Raw genomic sequence first — 15,837 nt, forward strand, 5'->3', positions numbered from 1 at the left:
AGCTTCTCCAGACCAGTAGAGGTTAACTTTACGATTGGGTATATATCTAATCATGACCAGCAGGTGGAGACTGAAAACAAAACTTTGGGACAGTATATCCTAGCCCCTCCTCTCTATTTCCCTCAGTCTGCCGAATAGCCAAGCAGAACCAAGAACTGGAAACAACAGAGAGAAAAAACAATACTCCGAAAGGAGTAACCAATAACATACCCAAAAAATGCTGTTGGAAAATGCAGAGGAGAAATTCCCGAAGGAAGAAGGTCCCCACAGCTCGCCAGCTAAGCCAGCCGAGCCACAGCCGCTGTTCTTCAATTCTCCCCGGCCCTAGAAAAATACTAGAACCCGCAGCAAAAACCAAAAACTGCCCGCGCAACAGCCCCAACAACAACAACAACAGACAGGGTGGGGACCTCTACTGGTCTGGAGAAGCTAAAAGAAAGTAAATTAGCAGGTAAGAACCTAATTTCTCCTTCTTTAGCACTCTCCAGACCAGTAGAGGTTAACTTTACGATTGGGACGTACCAAAGCAGTCCCTCTCACGGGCGGGACCCCCGAAGGGCCGATACCAGAACACGCTCACCGAACACCGCGTCCCGACGCGCCTGAACATCTACCCGATAATGCCGAACAAATGAATGCAAGGAGGACCAAACCGCAGCCTTACAAATATCCACCGGAGGCACGAGCGACGACTCAGCCCAAGAAGCCGCCTGACCCCTAGTGGAATGAGCCTTGAGAAACTCCGGAACCGGCTTCTGACTCAGAAGATAAGCGGAAGCGATCGTCTCCTTGATCCAGCGCGCAATAGTAGCCTTAGAAGCGCCAGCCCCCCGACGAGGACCCGCCAGAAGCACAAAGAGATGATCGGAGCTCCGAAAATCCCGGGTCCGCTGCACATAAGCATGGAGAACCCGACCGACATCCAACTTGCGCAGCTGTCGTTGCTCAGAAGAACCCTCCCGACTACCCAAGACCGGGAGGACCACCGATTGATTGACATGAAAAGGAGAAACTACCTTCGGCAGAAAGGAAGGAACAGGCCGCAAAACAACCCGCTCCTTTGAAAACTCCAGGAAGGGAGCCCTACAAGAGAAAGCCTGTAGCTCCGACACCCGTCTAGCGGAAGTAATGGCCACCAAAAAGACCGACTTCAGCGTAAGGTCCTTCAACGAACAGCCATCCAACGGCTCGAAAGGAGGGCGCACTAGAACAGAGAGAACCAGATTGAGATCCCAAGAGGGAATCGAGGGCCTTATGGGAGGCCTGAGCAACTTGGCCGCCCTAAGAAAGCGAATCACATCAGGAATGGCTGACAAACGCTGACCTGTCACCAGCCCCCGAAAAGCCGACAGGGCCGCCAGATGAACCCGAAGAGAAGACCAGGCCAGGCCCCTATCCAGGCCATCCTGCAAAAACTCTAGAATGTTAGGCAGAGAAGCGCGAAAGGAGACCACTCCCCGCGCTCGGCACCATTCCTCAAACAGACGCCAAACCCGTACATAAGCCCGAGAGGTAGAAAGCCTCCGGGACCCCAAAAGTGTAGAGATCACCTTGTCGGAATATCCCTTCTTACTCAGGCGGCCCCTTTCAAGAGCCAAGCCGTAAGACAAAAGGGAGACGGGTCGAACATGGGAATGGGACCCTGCGTCAGAAGATCGCACTCGAGAGGCAGAGGAAGAGGATCCGCCACCAGATGCCTCACCAGATCCGCATACCACGGACGACGAGGCCAATCCGGAGCCACCAAGACCACCAGCCCCGGATGGCGAACAATGCGAAGCAGTACTCTGCCTACTAATGGCCAAGGAGGGAACACATACAACAGCCCCTCCGTTGGCCACGGTTGGACCAGAGCATCCAGACCCTCGGCCAGACCGTCCCTGCGACGACTGAAGAAGCGGGGTACTTTGGCGTTGCCACTTGTAGCCATCAGATCCATCAGGGGCTGCCCCCAAGCACGCACTAGCAACTGAAACGCCTCGGCGCCGAGACACCACTCTCCCGGATCCAAGAAGTGACGACTGAGGAAGTCCGCCTGAACGTTTTCTACCCCGGCAATGTGAGAGGCCGAGAGGTCCAGAAGATGCGACTCCGCCCAAACCATGAGCCGAGCCGCCTCCTGCGCCACCAGAGTGCTCTTGGTGCCCCCCTGACGATTGACATAAGCCACTGCCGTGGCATTGTCCGACAGGACTCTGACCGACTTGCCCAACAAAAGGGAGTGGAAAGCCAACAGCGCCAGCCGGACCGCCCTGGTCTCCAACACGTTGATCGACCAGGAGGCCTCCTCCGTGGACCAGGTTCCCTGAGCAGAGTGACCCAGACACTGGGCCCCCCAACCCAGGAGACTCGCATCCGTAAGGAGCACCGTCCACTGCGGAAGATCCAGACCCACCCCCTGAACTAGGTGAGGGGTCCGGAGCCACCAACGCAGACTGCAGCGCGCCAAGCCTCGCAGGGGAACCGGAACATCCATCCCGTGCCTCTGGGGAGACCACCTCCGGAGCAGAGCATACTGAAGAGGACGCATGTGGGCCCGCGCCCACCTCACCACGTCCAGGGACGCCGCCATCGACCCCAGGACCTGGAGGAAATCTCGCGCCCGAGGACACCGGGACGCCAAAAGCAGGCGAATCTGAGACTGCAATTTGCTCACCCGGGCCTCTGGGAGGAAGACCTTCCCCAAGGAGGTGTCGAACAGCACCCCGAGGTACTCCAGACGCTGAGCCGGAACCAACCGACTCTTGGAAAGGTTGACCACCCAGCCCAGCGACCGGAGAAACTCCACCACCCGAGCCGTAACCCGGTAGCTTTCCTGCAACGACTTGGCCCGAATTAACCAGTCGTCCAGGTAGGGGTGTACCAGAATGCCCTCCGACCGCAAGGCTGCCGCGACGACCACCATCACCTTGGTGAACGTCCGGGGAGCCGTGGCCAGCCCAAAGGGAAGCGCACAGAACTGATAGTGCCGACCCAAGATCGCAAAGCGCAGGAAACGCTGATGAGAGGTCCGAATAGGAACATGCAAGTAGGCCTCCGTCAGATCGAGAGAAGTGAGAAACTCCCCCGGCTGAACCGCCAGAATGACCGACCGCAGCGTTTCCATACGGAAAGAGGGAACCTTGAGAGCCCTGTTGACCCCTTTCAAATCGAGGATGGGCCGAAAAGTCCCCTCCTTCTTGGGCACCACAAAGTAAATGGAGTACCTGCCCGTGCCCCACTCCGGGGGGGGCACCGGAACTACTGCCCTGAGATCTAGCAAGCGCTGAAGGGTCTGGCGAAAAGCCTGCTTCTTCCCCGAAATCTGACACGGAGAAGCGAGGAAAAAATCCGGCAGAGAGCGGGCGAACTCCAGGGCATAACCGTCCCGCACCACCTCCAGGACCCACTGATCGGACGTGATCTCGGCCCATTTGGGAAAAAAGTCGCGCAGCCGGGCCCCCACCGGAACCAAGGGGGGCGCCGGCAAGGCGTCATTGTGCAGGACGGGAAGCGGGGGAACCGGCGGAGGGGTTCCCTGCCCCCCGACGGGCCCCCCGAAAGGGCTGCATGCGCTGGAAGAACCGACCCCGGGAAAACCCCGGAGACTGGAAAGAAGCAGCCCCACGCCCAGGGCGATACTTGCGAAATTCCCGCAAATGCCCCCGGGCCGCACCACCCCGAGACGCCGGGCGGGCACGGTCCTCCGGCAAACGGGGAACTTTCGAGTCCGACAGAGTCTGAATTAACTTATCCAAGTCCTCTCCAAATAAAAACGACCCCCGAAAGGGAAATTTAGTAAGCTTAGCTTTGGACGCAGCATCCGCCGCCCAAGCGCGCAGCCACAACACACGCCTTGCGGCCACGCCAAAAGCCATGGACTTAGCCGAGATCCGCACCAAGTCATACAGAGCATCCGAGAGGAATGAGGCAGCCATCTCAATCTTTGCTACCTCCTGATCCACCAGAGACCAGTCGTCAGACTCTCGATCCAAGACCCGCTCCGCCCACCGAAACACGGCGCGAGCGACCAGTCCCCCACAAATAGCCGCCTGGACCCCAAAGGCAGAGACTTGAAAATTTTGCTTAAGGATGGTCTCCAATTTGCGCTCCTCAGAGTCCCGCAAGGCAGAACCGCCCTCAACAGGCACGGTATGCCGCTTGGAAATAGCCGAGACCACCGCATCCACGACTGGCGAAACTAACGTAGCCCGATCCCCTTCAGGAATGGGATACAGGCGAGCCATGCTGCGCGCCAGCCGAAACAGCGTCTCCGGCGTTTTCCACTGCTCAAGAATAATATCCCGAATATCCTGATGCATAGGAAAAGAGCGGGAAACGGAACGGATCCCTCGTAACAGAGGGTCCCCCACACGCGGAGTCTCCGGCGGCGCGTCCTCAAAACGCAAAGCCGAAGAAACCTGTTGAATAAGGTCAGGCAGCTCATCTCTCTGAAAAAGGCGCACCACGGACGCCTCGTCACTGGAGAACGGGAAACCCGACAACCCGCCGCCAGCTTCCGTCCCCTCCAGAGGGTCCTGGAATTCCTCAGAAGGGTCCAGGTCCTCCTCCATACCGACACGTTCCTCCGACCACAAATCCTCGTCCCACGACACCCGCGGACGCTTGGACAAGAGAGGCGGCGGAGGGGACGTCACGTCAGACGAGAGAGGCAAAGCCGCAGGGAGCGCGGAGGAAACCCCACCCCCCGAGACCCCCTGGGCGCAACCGGGACCCCCAGCCGCCTGAAAATAGGCTTTGCATAATGAAAAGAAAAAATCAGGGGAAAAACCCCCCGAGGGTCCCAAGGGACTCCCTGCCACAGCAGGGGACCCAGCAGAAACCTGCCCCTGCTTAGCCAAAACAGGGGGAAGGTCACCTGAGGTGGAAGACAAAATGGAGGGGCCAGACAGAGAAGATGGCGTCTTTCCCGCCAAAACAGCTCCCTCCACAGCCTGAAGCGGCTGAGAGACCTGAATAGTCTCAGCCGCCTAAACAGGCAAGCCGGCATCAGCTGTCAAAATATCAGCTGAGAGGGAATCCTCTAAAACCCGACCGTCGGCGGCTCGGGGAATCCCTCCGTGGGCGGACGGAGAAGACCGGGCTTCTCCACCGTTCCCTGCCGACTCGCGAGGCACCATCGGCGGGGAGCTCTGGGCGCCTGCAGCCGCTGCCGACGGAGCTCCTCCACCGCACCGGCCTGAACACCGCTTGCACAGGCCGGCCGCGAGTGCCTCGCGTCTGGAGCACAATGAGCACTTTTTCCCTTTAGAAGTGCTCATTGCTCCATACGCGACCTAGCTGTAAAAAAAAGTGCCGGTTAGTTGAAAAAAAAAAAAAACAAAAAAACAGTAAAATACAGTTTTCTTAAAGGGATACAACCCTCCAGACCAGCACTACCTCAGGATTTTTTTACAGAACAGACTCCACAGGCTCTCGAAGCAATATGCCTTGCTTGATTTAGGGGGCAAGGCTTACTGCTGAGGCTCCTCTAAAAAAATATGGGGAGGTGGAGGAAGTGGGGGGAGGGACCCCGCTCGTGACCCGCCGGGTTTGACACCCCCGAGGTCGGACGAACCCCCAAACAGAGTCCGTCCAAGCTCCGTCCGGCTAAAAACAGGGACAATAAACCTCTAAACAAATTCCAACAGCCCTACCAAGGGAGATGGGTACAGATCACTCAACACCTGCTGGAGACTGAAAGAAGACTGAGGGAAATAGAGAGGAGGGGCTAGGATATACTGTCCCAAAGTTTTGTTTTCAGTCTCCACCTGCTGGTCATGATTAGATATATACCCAATCGTAAAGTTAACCTCTACTGGTCTGGAGAGTGCTAAAGAAATGGTGTTTAAATCCAGCACGCTGACATCCTGCACTCGATTGTCTGGGCGGGTTTGTCCGCATGCATTTGACTGGATGCAGCTGTTTATAGTACTCAATGGATGCAACTCCTTTCATTTAAATACCTCGTGTCCAGGACTCGTGGAGAGAAGCTTTCTGTTTAAACTTCTCAGCCAGATGCTCCAAGCGTTCAAGCCTCCTGATCTCTGTCAGCAGCCATTCTTCATAACCCTTTTCCACCTGCTCTAGACCTTTCCAGGCATTAGCAATGTCCTACATAAGAAGAGCAAAAAAACAGATGTGTACCAGACACCAGCAAATCACCATTTCATGAAAATCCAAAGCACCAGCAAATCTTCATTAATAGAAAAAGCATGCATTTCTAAGACTCTGGCAATCCCAAGGGCATAGGCACCAGCTCTGTGGGTGCCTGAGCATCCCCAATACGCTTGGATTACTGCAATGCATTATTCAATAGACTAACAGCAAAAAATATTCAACAACACAGTGAGTTCAAAAATGCAGCAATCCAGCTAAGAAAAACCTACAAGACCGTGACCGTGTCTTTCCAGCACTCACCTCGGCCCATTGGTTACCCATAACCAAATGTTGCATCTTCAAAAGCCTAGTGCTATCATACAAATCCTTCCACAATATGGTACCCAGCTACTTCTCACACAAACTTCTGCCCTATACCCCTAAGAGACTACACATACCCCCAGGTCATGCCCTTCAGCTCCAAACTGCCCGAAACTGATCTTATTCCCATTTCCTACCAAACTTTTGGAATAACCTACCTCCATACCAGATCTCTTCAAGGCCTTCTAAACTTCAGCAAAGCTATAAAAACCTACTTCTTTGCCTAGCCCTACTTACTCATCTTCAAACTGTCTTTCCTCCATATCTGTCCCTGCGGAACCCGCTAAAGAATGCGGCTAAATCAACTAATCTTCGTAGATTCAGGCCATCCATGAATAAGCAATGCCTGCACATAGGACATCATGGTAGCCATATTATCTGTCATGTCTATGCCAGGCTAGTTTAAACCATATAGAGTATATGTGGTGAGAGTGTACTATTAGAATTCTCAAACCGCAAACCTTGATTGTAAAGTTGTAACTTCACACTGTTAAATTGTAACCCTAAGAAATGTATAAAATGTAACTCTATGTAATGTTATATTGTATTACTGTGAATGCTAAACTGTAACCCGTTCTGAGTTCTTTGGGGAGGATGGAAAACCCTGTAAGTCTGTAGATCTGGGGCACCAAACTCCATTCTGCAGAGCTTTAGGAAAGAAGTACAGTGGAACCTTGGTTTACGAGCATAATTCGTTCCAGAAGCATGCTCGTAAACCAAATTGCTCGTATATCAAAGCAAGTTTCCCCATAGGAAGTAAGGGAAACTGCTTTCATTGGTTCCACCTCTTCCCCCCCCCGAGGCTACCGGCGCTGCTCCATTCTCCCCCCCCTTGAGGAATCCGACGCGGTTCCAAATCCCTCCCCGCGATCTGGCTCCCCCCCCCTGCAAACCGGCATCCTCCCCCACTCGCGTTGCCCCCCCTCCACCTACTTCCCCCCCCCCCCCCGAGCACGTCAATGACACTTCCTTTACCCAACTTGGCACCAGTGCCGGTGCCCGAAGATCCACCCTCTTCTGGCGTGGCCTGGGCTGGGCGGTGCGTTGGAGATCCTCCCTCTTCTGGTCTGGGGTGGGCTGGACTGGCTTTGAGCATTTGTGCATGCTCAAAGCCTTCTGGTCTCGCTCTCTCCGAGATTGAGAGCGAGACCAGAAGGCTTTGAGCATGCGCAAATGCTCAAAGCCAGTCCAGCCCAGCCCAGACCAGAAGAGGGAGGATCTCCAACGCACCGCCCAGCCCAGGCAGCGCAAGAGGGAGGATCTTCGGGCACCGGCATTGGTGCCAAGACGGGGTAAAGTTAGTGTCATTGACGTGCTCCGGGGGGGGGGGGGAAGTAGGATCGCGGTGGAGGGGGGGCAACGCGAGCGGGGGGAATGCCGGATCGCTGGAGGGGATGCCGGATCGCGGGGGAGGGGGCGCTCGTACAGCGAGGTAAGTTCGGTTTACGAGGCACCAAGTTTGCAAATGTTTTGCTCGTCTTGCAAAACACTCGTAAACCGAGGTACCACTGTACTTCTATATCATAGTTACTACTCCCACCTTCCCTGCAGCCTATTGGCTGGTGCCTGTCCTATAGACTTGAGCAGAGGGAGTTGCTGTAGCCTAGCAGCAGCCAATGGGGAAGGCAAATGCAGCAGACTGACACTAACAAAATGAACAGACAGATTCAGTTAACTTTATTGGCATGACAATTTTACCTACAGTTTGTTGCCAAAGTAATAACTATAGCTAGTGTTACCTCTTTTTAGAGGACTGTCTGAGTGCCCGGACAGACTTTCCATCACCTGGTAGTTTGTTGGGTATTGGAAAGCCCCAACCTCCAGCCGCATCTAGAGGGCTCTGAGCAAGCGCAGATGATGTCCCACAGCCCAGAGGTGGGGGAAGAAAGACGAGGCTTTGTGGGGGCAGGACCGGGGGTGTAACAGGGTGGGGTTGGAAGCGGAACAGGGCAGAACAGGAGTGGGGCAGGGTCAAGTGTCTGGGTTCTACCACAGAAAATCTGGTAACCCTACCTATAGCACTTAAGGTAAAAAAGGCAGTGAAATACTGGCAGAGGAGTAAAAGGAGCAAGGACAAGGTGAGGAAATGGAAATGGGTCACTGGTTAGAAGAAAAACAAAAAGAATCTACAGAAAAACCACCAAAACAGGAAAACCAAACCAAAAGCTGCAGATAATGTACAAGATGCAGGCAAAAGTTTATTGTACCAAGGTTAAAATGCAGTAATATAAAACCTTTTTACCAACCAAGAGACCCAATACGGTCTGTGTTTCGGACAACACGCCTTCGTCAGGGTCCTAATAAATATAAATACAATACTGAAATGATGTAGACAATGTTTAAAAGTTCTAATTGAAATCACATAGCCTTAAAAAGAATGTGATAATGTGACGTGAGTAAATAAATGAATATATGTTAAGTAACAATAGTGCAAAACCAAAAAATCTTGTACATTATCTGCAGTTTTTGGTTTGGTTTTCCTCACTGGTTAGAAGACAATGTTGCCCTGAAATACTAGAAGAAGCAGAAAGGAACTGTAAAATGGAAGAAAGGCTGGGTAATGGGGGACAGGAAGCTGTAGGGGAGGAGTAGAAACAGAAATGAAGATGAGAAAAGGGTAAGGAGGAAGTAAGACTAGAAGAAAGTGAGGTGAGAGAAGCTGTGGAGAGAAACCATGAAGAGACAAATATATGTGGAGGAAAAAGAAATGATGAAGGAAGATTCGAAGAGAATCTTTACAAGAAGGAACTTGAGGACAGAAATAAAATCAAGATCATATAGAGACAGAGGAAGAAGCGGCGGCGGGTAGGCCAGGCTTCGGCATGGCAGGGAGGGAGGCAAGACTGGCTTGGCAGTGGATTGGGGTGAAGAAAGAATCGGCAGCGGGTAGGCAAAGCTTTGGTGCAGGAAGCAGGCAAGCTGGCTTCAGCGCAGCAGGGAGCTTTTGAGCCCCCTAAACAAAAAAGCGTTCCACTGCCTATGACTGGAAGCAATTAGGTGGTATAGACGAGCTGGCAATAGGATGATAAACTGTGGCAATAAATTGGGGTTGAGGAGGAAGAGAGATTGGTGGGACTTGCGGTGCTACCATTATCATTTCTTTTACCCAGAAGTCCTCCCTGTGCAGCACCCACCTGTTGTGCTCTTCATTTAAAGACAGCTTGGCCAGTTGTGCTCACAACCCACCATGCTTTAGTTTTCTTTAAATGGACTTGGTAATTTGTGACACGTCATACATCCTCAATCATTTTGGAAAGTTGACTCCTAAGGCCAAGGGTAGTCACTCTCTTATCGTATATACTCAAATATAAACTGAGATTTTGGGGTCAAAAGAATGGCCCATTAATGGGAATCTCGGTTTATATTTGAGTCTACCCACCCTCCCTCACAGTAATGTCCCCCCTTCTCCATTGCCGCTGCCACTCCATTGCCAACGTCAGCTTTCCCCAATCCAGCAATTTCTCCATGGTCAGCGTGCCCCTCCCTACCTCTTCCCCCCATCCTAAAGAGGCATGACCCACTCCCATTCCCAGACCCAGCGGCAGGACCACTAAGTCTACCATGTTTTCATGGTAGTCAAGTGGGGCACTGGAGCAGAAATTATTCTCACTCACCCCTGCTAGTGTTCTTTCGGCAGTGAAAATGGCTGCCAAGAGAACACAAGCAGAATGAGTTAGAAACACTCCTGTCCCAATGTCCTGCTAGGCTACCATGAAATAACGGTAGGCCTGAGGGTCCTGCCACTGTATCTGGAATGGGGGTGGGTTGTGCTTCTTCAGGGTGGGGAGAAGAGTGAGGGAGGGACACGATGACAGTGGAAAACTGCTGGTTTGGAAGGGAGGGGTGCACTGGCAGCCAGGAAGCTGCTGGTACAATGCAGTGAAGTGGGGGCAGAGAAGGGACACCACCGCGAGGGAGGGTGGAATGCTTGTCACCAGAGATGTAGGGGAGAAATGGTAGATTATAAACCCTCAGTTTATATTCACCATTTTTCTCCTAAAAAGGGGGGTAAAAATGGTATCTTGGTTTATACTCAGATGGGTTTATATTCGAGTATATATGGTACTCACTGAAACCATTTTGCCCTCAGAGGGCATGAAGGCAGGTCTGTTGCTGAGCCTCAACTTTGTCTGCAGTGTGTTGAAGTTAATCTCTAGTTGGCATTTCTCTTGCACACGGGGTGGCTTGTGCACACGGCGGTAGTCCCGGAAGTCCTCCAACTTTTTCTGCATGGCATTCATGGTTTTCTCAGGTGTGCGGTTTTCCAACCAGGGGATGGTACGACGAATCCATTCCAGTAGCTACAAGTGGCGAAAAGGTGGAAGTAGTCAGAAATTAACCTACGAATTAACACTGACATTAAATTGATTAGTGTATGTTAAAATGTTTTAATGCATATTTAAAAGTTTCTATTCAAACAAATATGTGAAACAAATTGAAACAATGCCCCATAATTTGGAAACAATACCAAAAGAACTGAAAACAAACTCTCTTCCCAGACTCCCCCTTCCGACATCTCCTTCCTTTTCCCCTTCCCAGTCTCTCTCCTCTCTTTCCCATAATCTGGCATCTCTCTCTACTACTACTATTATTATTATTTCTATTGCATTACTAGACTCCCCTCCTTCCCTTCTATTCCCTGGTCTGGTATCTCTCCCTTTCTTTAGTCATCTCTCCTTCCCCCCCCTGTGTAACATTTTTCTCTCCCCTCCTCCTTTTTTCCCCCTGCAGTCCAACTCCATTCTCTTCCTCTTTTCTGGCCCCACTCCCAGTCCAACATTTCTCCCTCCTTTCCACCAGTCCAACATTTCATTCTCTCTTCTTCCTGCATGCTTCTTCCCCTCCGGTCGTCCTTCCCTCTGCTAACCATCATCTCTCTCTCTCTCCCTCCATGAGTCTCTGCCCTCCTTCCCCCTGTGTGTGACATTTCTCCTTCCTTTCTTTCTGTCTTCCCCATCCATCTCACCCTCTCCATGAGTCCAACCCTTTCTGCTTCCTCCACACTTTTTCTCTCTCTCTTTGCCTCTTCCCTTGAGTGACATCTTTCCTTCCCATTCCCCAACCCATGTTCTTCCCCATGCATCATTTCTCCCTCTCTCATCACTTTCACTCCTGCTGTAACAATTTTCCTACCTTCCCTCCCCCAACCCAACCCCACTCACAGCTAAATATGCTCTCTCCCCATGCACCATCTCACCCTCCCCTCCAGTATGTAGCATCTTTCCTTTCCCTCCCCTTCCACCAAGTCCAGCAGTACCTCTTCTCCCTTCCCTTTCCCTGCCCAGCAGCGCCCCTTCTCCCTTCCATCCTACCCCTTCCCCCTGTCCAGCAATACCCCTCCTCCCTTGTCCAGAAGTACTTTTCCTGTCTCTAGCGGCAGCTCACTTTGTGCTTTTTAACTTGGTCACACAGCTGCCACTAGGATTGATTTAGATGCGGTTTCATCCAGGAGCCTCAGAGCCTTTGCTAGGCCAGCCCGTTTCGATGATGCTGGCCAGCCTAGCAAAGGCCCCGAGGCTCCCAGATGAAACCACGTCTAAATTAATCCTAGAGGCAGCTGTGTGACCAAGTTAAAAAGCACACGGAGCTGCCGCTGCTGGTTGGAAGGTGGGTGTGCAGAGAGAAATGCAACAGCAGAAGAAACATGCTGTCTGTAAGGAGGGGGTTGCACACGCAGAGAGAAACACGATGGCAGCAGGAAGATGCTGCCTGTAAAAGGGGGGGGGGGTGCGCAGAGAGAAATATGATGGCAGGAGGAAAATGCAATGCCAGGACGTGAACCTCTGGCCATGCAGGAGGTGCCTCGCAGCAAGAGGCAAGTCAGCTGGTCGGCGCTTCTCTTCCTCCTCAGTGTGCCGTGGCACACTTGGAATCTCAGGAGGCACACAGTTTGCGATACACTGCATTATAGTGTTGGATGTCCTTATTCTGCCTTTGCAAAATCTGAGTTTAGACATGTCAAGTACATGAACATCCATATTGGCCTTTTGAGATATCTATATGCTTCAAATATGAGCATTACAGTAACAGTGGATAAAGGGATTTGGAGTTGTATACCATCTTTTTGTAGTTTTTACAACCACACTCAAAGTGGTTTACATTCAGTACTTTAAGCATTTTCCCTATCTGTCCTGATGGGCTCACAATCTATCTAATGTACCCCGAGGATTAGGATGAGGAGTGGAGGATTAGGCGATTTGCCCAAGATCACAAGGATTTGAACCTACAACCTCAGGGTGTTGAGGCAGTAACTCTAACCACTACACCACATGCTCCTGAACGGTTCATCCAGTCTGCCTAACAGGCACATTCATTTTCAATTCATGATTGAACCAACAATGAATGTGTATAAAATATACATATTTGATCCTCATCCCTCTTTGTCATTCTCGGGACACATAGGGCCAGATTCTGTACAGTGTGACCAAAGTTGCATGCACAAATCTCTGAACATTGCTGATTTGCATGTTCAGCTTAATTGGTTAACAAGCCATTCAGTGGCAATTAGCAAGTAATAATTGGTACTAATTAGAATTTACACACAACCTTCTAAGTGTATTATATAAATTGGTGCATGTAAATTCTAGCATGTGAATCTGAAAAGAGGGCATAGCCAAGGGAGGAGCATGCGCAGGTCGAGGGCATTCCTAAAAGTTAGGCGTACTGTTATAGTATATGCCTGATTCATGCGCAACTTAGGAGCAAATAGTTAGGCCTAGTTTTCATTGGTTGTGTCTAAATGTTATTCATGCGCATGGGTGCTACACATGATTCTGTAAATCGCGTCTAACTTCAGAGGCATTTTATAGAATCACACTTAAGTATTATCCTTTTTGGTGACAATTTTTAGGTGTCTAGGTGGTAAATAAATCCTAATAAATAAATAATATGGCCCTTATAGACGGATTCTGTAAACAGCGGCCACCAATCATATGTCAATCACTCAACAGCACTGGTTACAGAATCGTGCCTAATCAGTCAAGATAGGTGGCTGAAATGTAGGCCTGGAAAACCCTGGCCTACATTTCACCACCTATCTTTGCTGCTAGACCGATCACAGCTGGGGAATTTATCCCCAATCAGCTGAGCCACCAGGGCTCTCCGAAGAGTCCTGCTGGCTCAGCTGATCGAGGGGGGGGGGAAATTCCCCTGCCACAATCAGCTGAGCTGGCTGTGGCAGACAAAGGATACCCCCCAATTATCCAAACCTTTTTTAAACCCCGCTAAGCTAACTGATTTCACCACATTCTCCTGCAACGAATTCCAGAGTTTAATACACATTGTGTGAAGAAATATTTTCTCTGGTTTGTTTTAAATCTACTACTTAGTAACTTCATCATGTTCCTGGTGCATTCTGAGATGTACCGGAGAGGGACCTAAGACCCTTATTGGCCCAGGCACCTAAGGCCCCACCCATAGGAGGGGCCTTAGGCACCTGGGCCCATCAGGGCCTTAGGTCTCCTTCCCGATGCATCTTGGGATACACTGAAAGTCTTAGTCCCTGGGGGTTTGGGGAGCTTACTTCACTGGCCAGCTTCTCATATTCTTCCATCAGCTTCTCATTCTCTTGGTTCACAGCTAGTACTTTACAGATCCTGTTTGCAGCAGTTTCAGCCTATGAGCAGAAGAGAAGGGGGGTGTAAGAGGAGAAATAATATAAGAAATTAGGGCTTGTACAGTGTCTTACCCAAAAAGGATCCCAGGACATCCTGCTGTTTGTAATCACAAGCATCCAACCACTTCTAGGGTGGAAAAACTGGCAGTACATTTCTATTGTTTAAAACTCAGGTTGAAGTTATTTATACTCAATTAAACTGAGATAGAAGGACTGACTCCATGGCTGCCCAAAGAAAGTTTGCATCAGAGACTAAGGGCTGGGGTTGACATCCTGGATTTATTCCACTGCACGTATGGCTATACAGTTTGATTTCCCTAACTAAAGCACAAGGACCTGTGAGATTACCACCAGAACCAGATCAACCTATCCTTTTGACCATGGGGCTGAATGGTCATCAAAGCATGCAAGATGAATGCAGGCTCTAGCTCAGCTAAAAACCTAGAAGGAATTGGTCAGGGGTAATCCTGGACTTTGAAAGTGCCTTTAAGATGGGTTAAAACTTTGCCAGCTTCCTGTGTGGAAGCAACAGAGGACATTCCATGATTAGTCAGTGTATGGCATTGCTACCAGTTGTACAGCAGCAGAAAAGCATTAGAGTCATTGAAAGTAAGGAAGAGGAAAGATCAGATGTGACAGATCAATAACATTTCCCCAAGTGCAGACAGAAGCTGATGGTGTCATCTTTGGTACCTGCTCAGCCCCAGCGAAGGCATGATAGAAACAAGACACATAAGTCATGATAGCTTTCTCATCAGGCTTTGGGGTATTAACGATATCTGCAGAAAGAGGAAAAGTGAAGCGGCTTTCAATAACAATTATCTTCATAAGTGAGATCAGAAGGATGGCAAAGCATTTTCTATCTGATTGAGTTTATAAAGTAGGTCAGTACTGATGTAAAGAGCAAAATGTCCCCTAACCTCATGCTCAGATACTGGGTTAATATTGGATCAGAGGAAGGTGTTCTGACCCATTATCTCAGGATTGTGTTAAAGACACTCTTCCTGTAAACCATTATTGACCCAATATCCCAGCATGGCAGTAGCTACCATTGAGCAAGCCAGGCAAAATGCTCAGGGCCATCCAATGGTAGGAGCTGCCTGCACCTGAACCCTCCTTCCTGCGTGCTGAGGTCTGGCACCTCCCCCTATAACCTCCCATGCTCAGCTACTTACCTGCCCGCTGGATCCTCTACATGCTACTGTGGCAGAGATAGCGCTAAAAGTTGCCTCTCTGGTCGGCAGGACTGTTCCTCTGCTGCATCCTGTCGCTCTGCTGCAACTTCCTGTGGGCAAGATGTGGCAGAGAAAAGGTCCCACCGGCCAGAGAAACAGCCTTTAGGGCTAGATTCACTAAGCAAACTGATTGGGTTCCGATCCAATTCCGATCCATGCATGCAAATGAGGGAAACGGCATGCAAAGTAGGCAGGGACACGATTCACTAAACAAAAATCCTGAATGCCGACTGGGCTGGCCGATCAACAAGAAGCGATTGCTGGGGATCCGTCGCTCACCTCCTTTCCGACTGTCCTGCTGCTCCCCTGGCTCTCTGCAACAACCTGCTCTCTTCTTACTGCCTGCTCAGTCCCGACTCTCCTACCCTTCCCCACAGTGTGAGCCCGTGGTTTAAACCTGCGGGTTAAAACCACGGGCTCGTGAAGTCAAAAAAACAGTAAATTAAGTTAAAAAAAAAAAAAAGCTCTGCTGGGCACGAAGGGCCAGCGCATTCACAGACCATCTACAGTCAAAGAAGATGGTCTGCG

General features: G+C 50.8%; 1 protein-coding gene across 1 annotated transcript in view; it reads right to left on the minus strand.

Annotated features, from left to right (window-relative positions):
• ACTN3 (actinin alpha 3) overlaps positions 1-15,837 on the minus strand; it is a 165,500-nt gene that overhangs the window by 53,582 nt on the left and 96,081 nt on the right. The window contains exons 8-11 of the mRNA XM_033954112.1: positions 14,768-14,853; positions 13,982-14,074; positions 10,530-10,760; positions 5,946-6,093 (exon numbers count right to left, since the gene is read on the minus strand). Coding sequence (XP_033810003.1) covers positions 5,946-6,093; positions 10,530-10,760; positions 13,982-14,074; positions 14,768-14,853 — 558 coding nt within the window. The remainder of the gene's footprint in view (positions 1-5,945; positions 6,094-10,529; positions 10,761-13,981; positions 14,075-14,767; positions 14,854-15,837) is intronic.

This window comes from Geotrypetes seraphini, chromosome 8, assembly GCF_902459505.1.
Source record: "Geotrypetes seraphini chromosome 8, aGeoSer1.1, whole genome shotgun sequence".
Taxonomy (NCBI): Eukaryota; Metazoa; Chordata; class Amphibia; order Gymnophiona; family Dermophiidae; genus Geotrypetes; species Geotrypetes seraphini.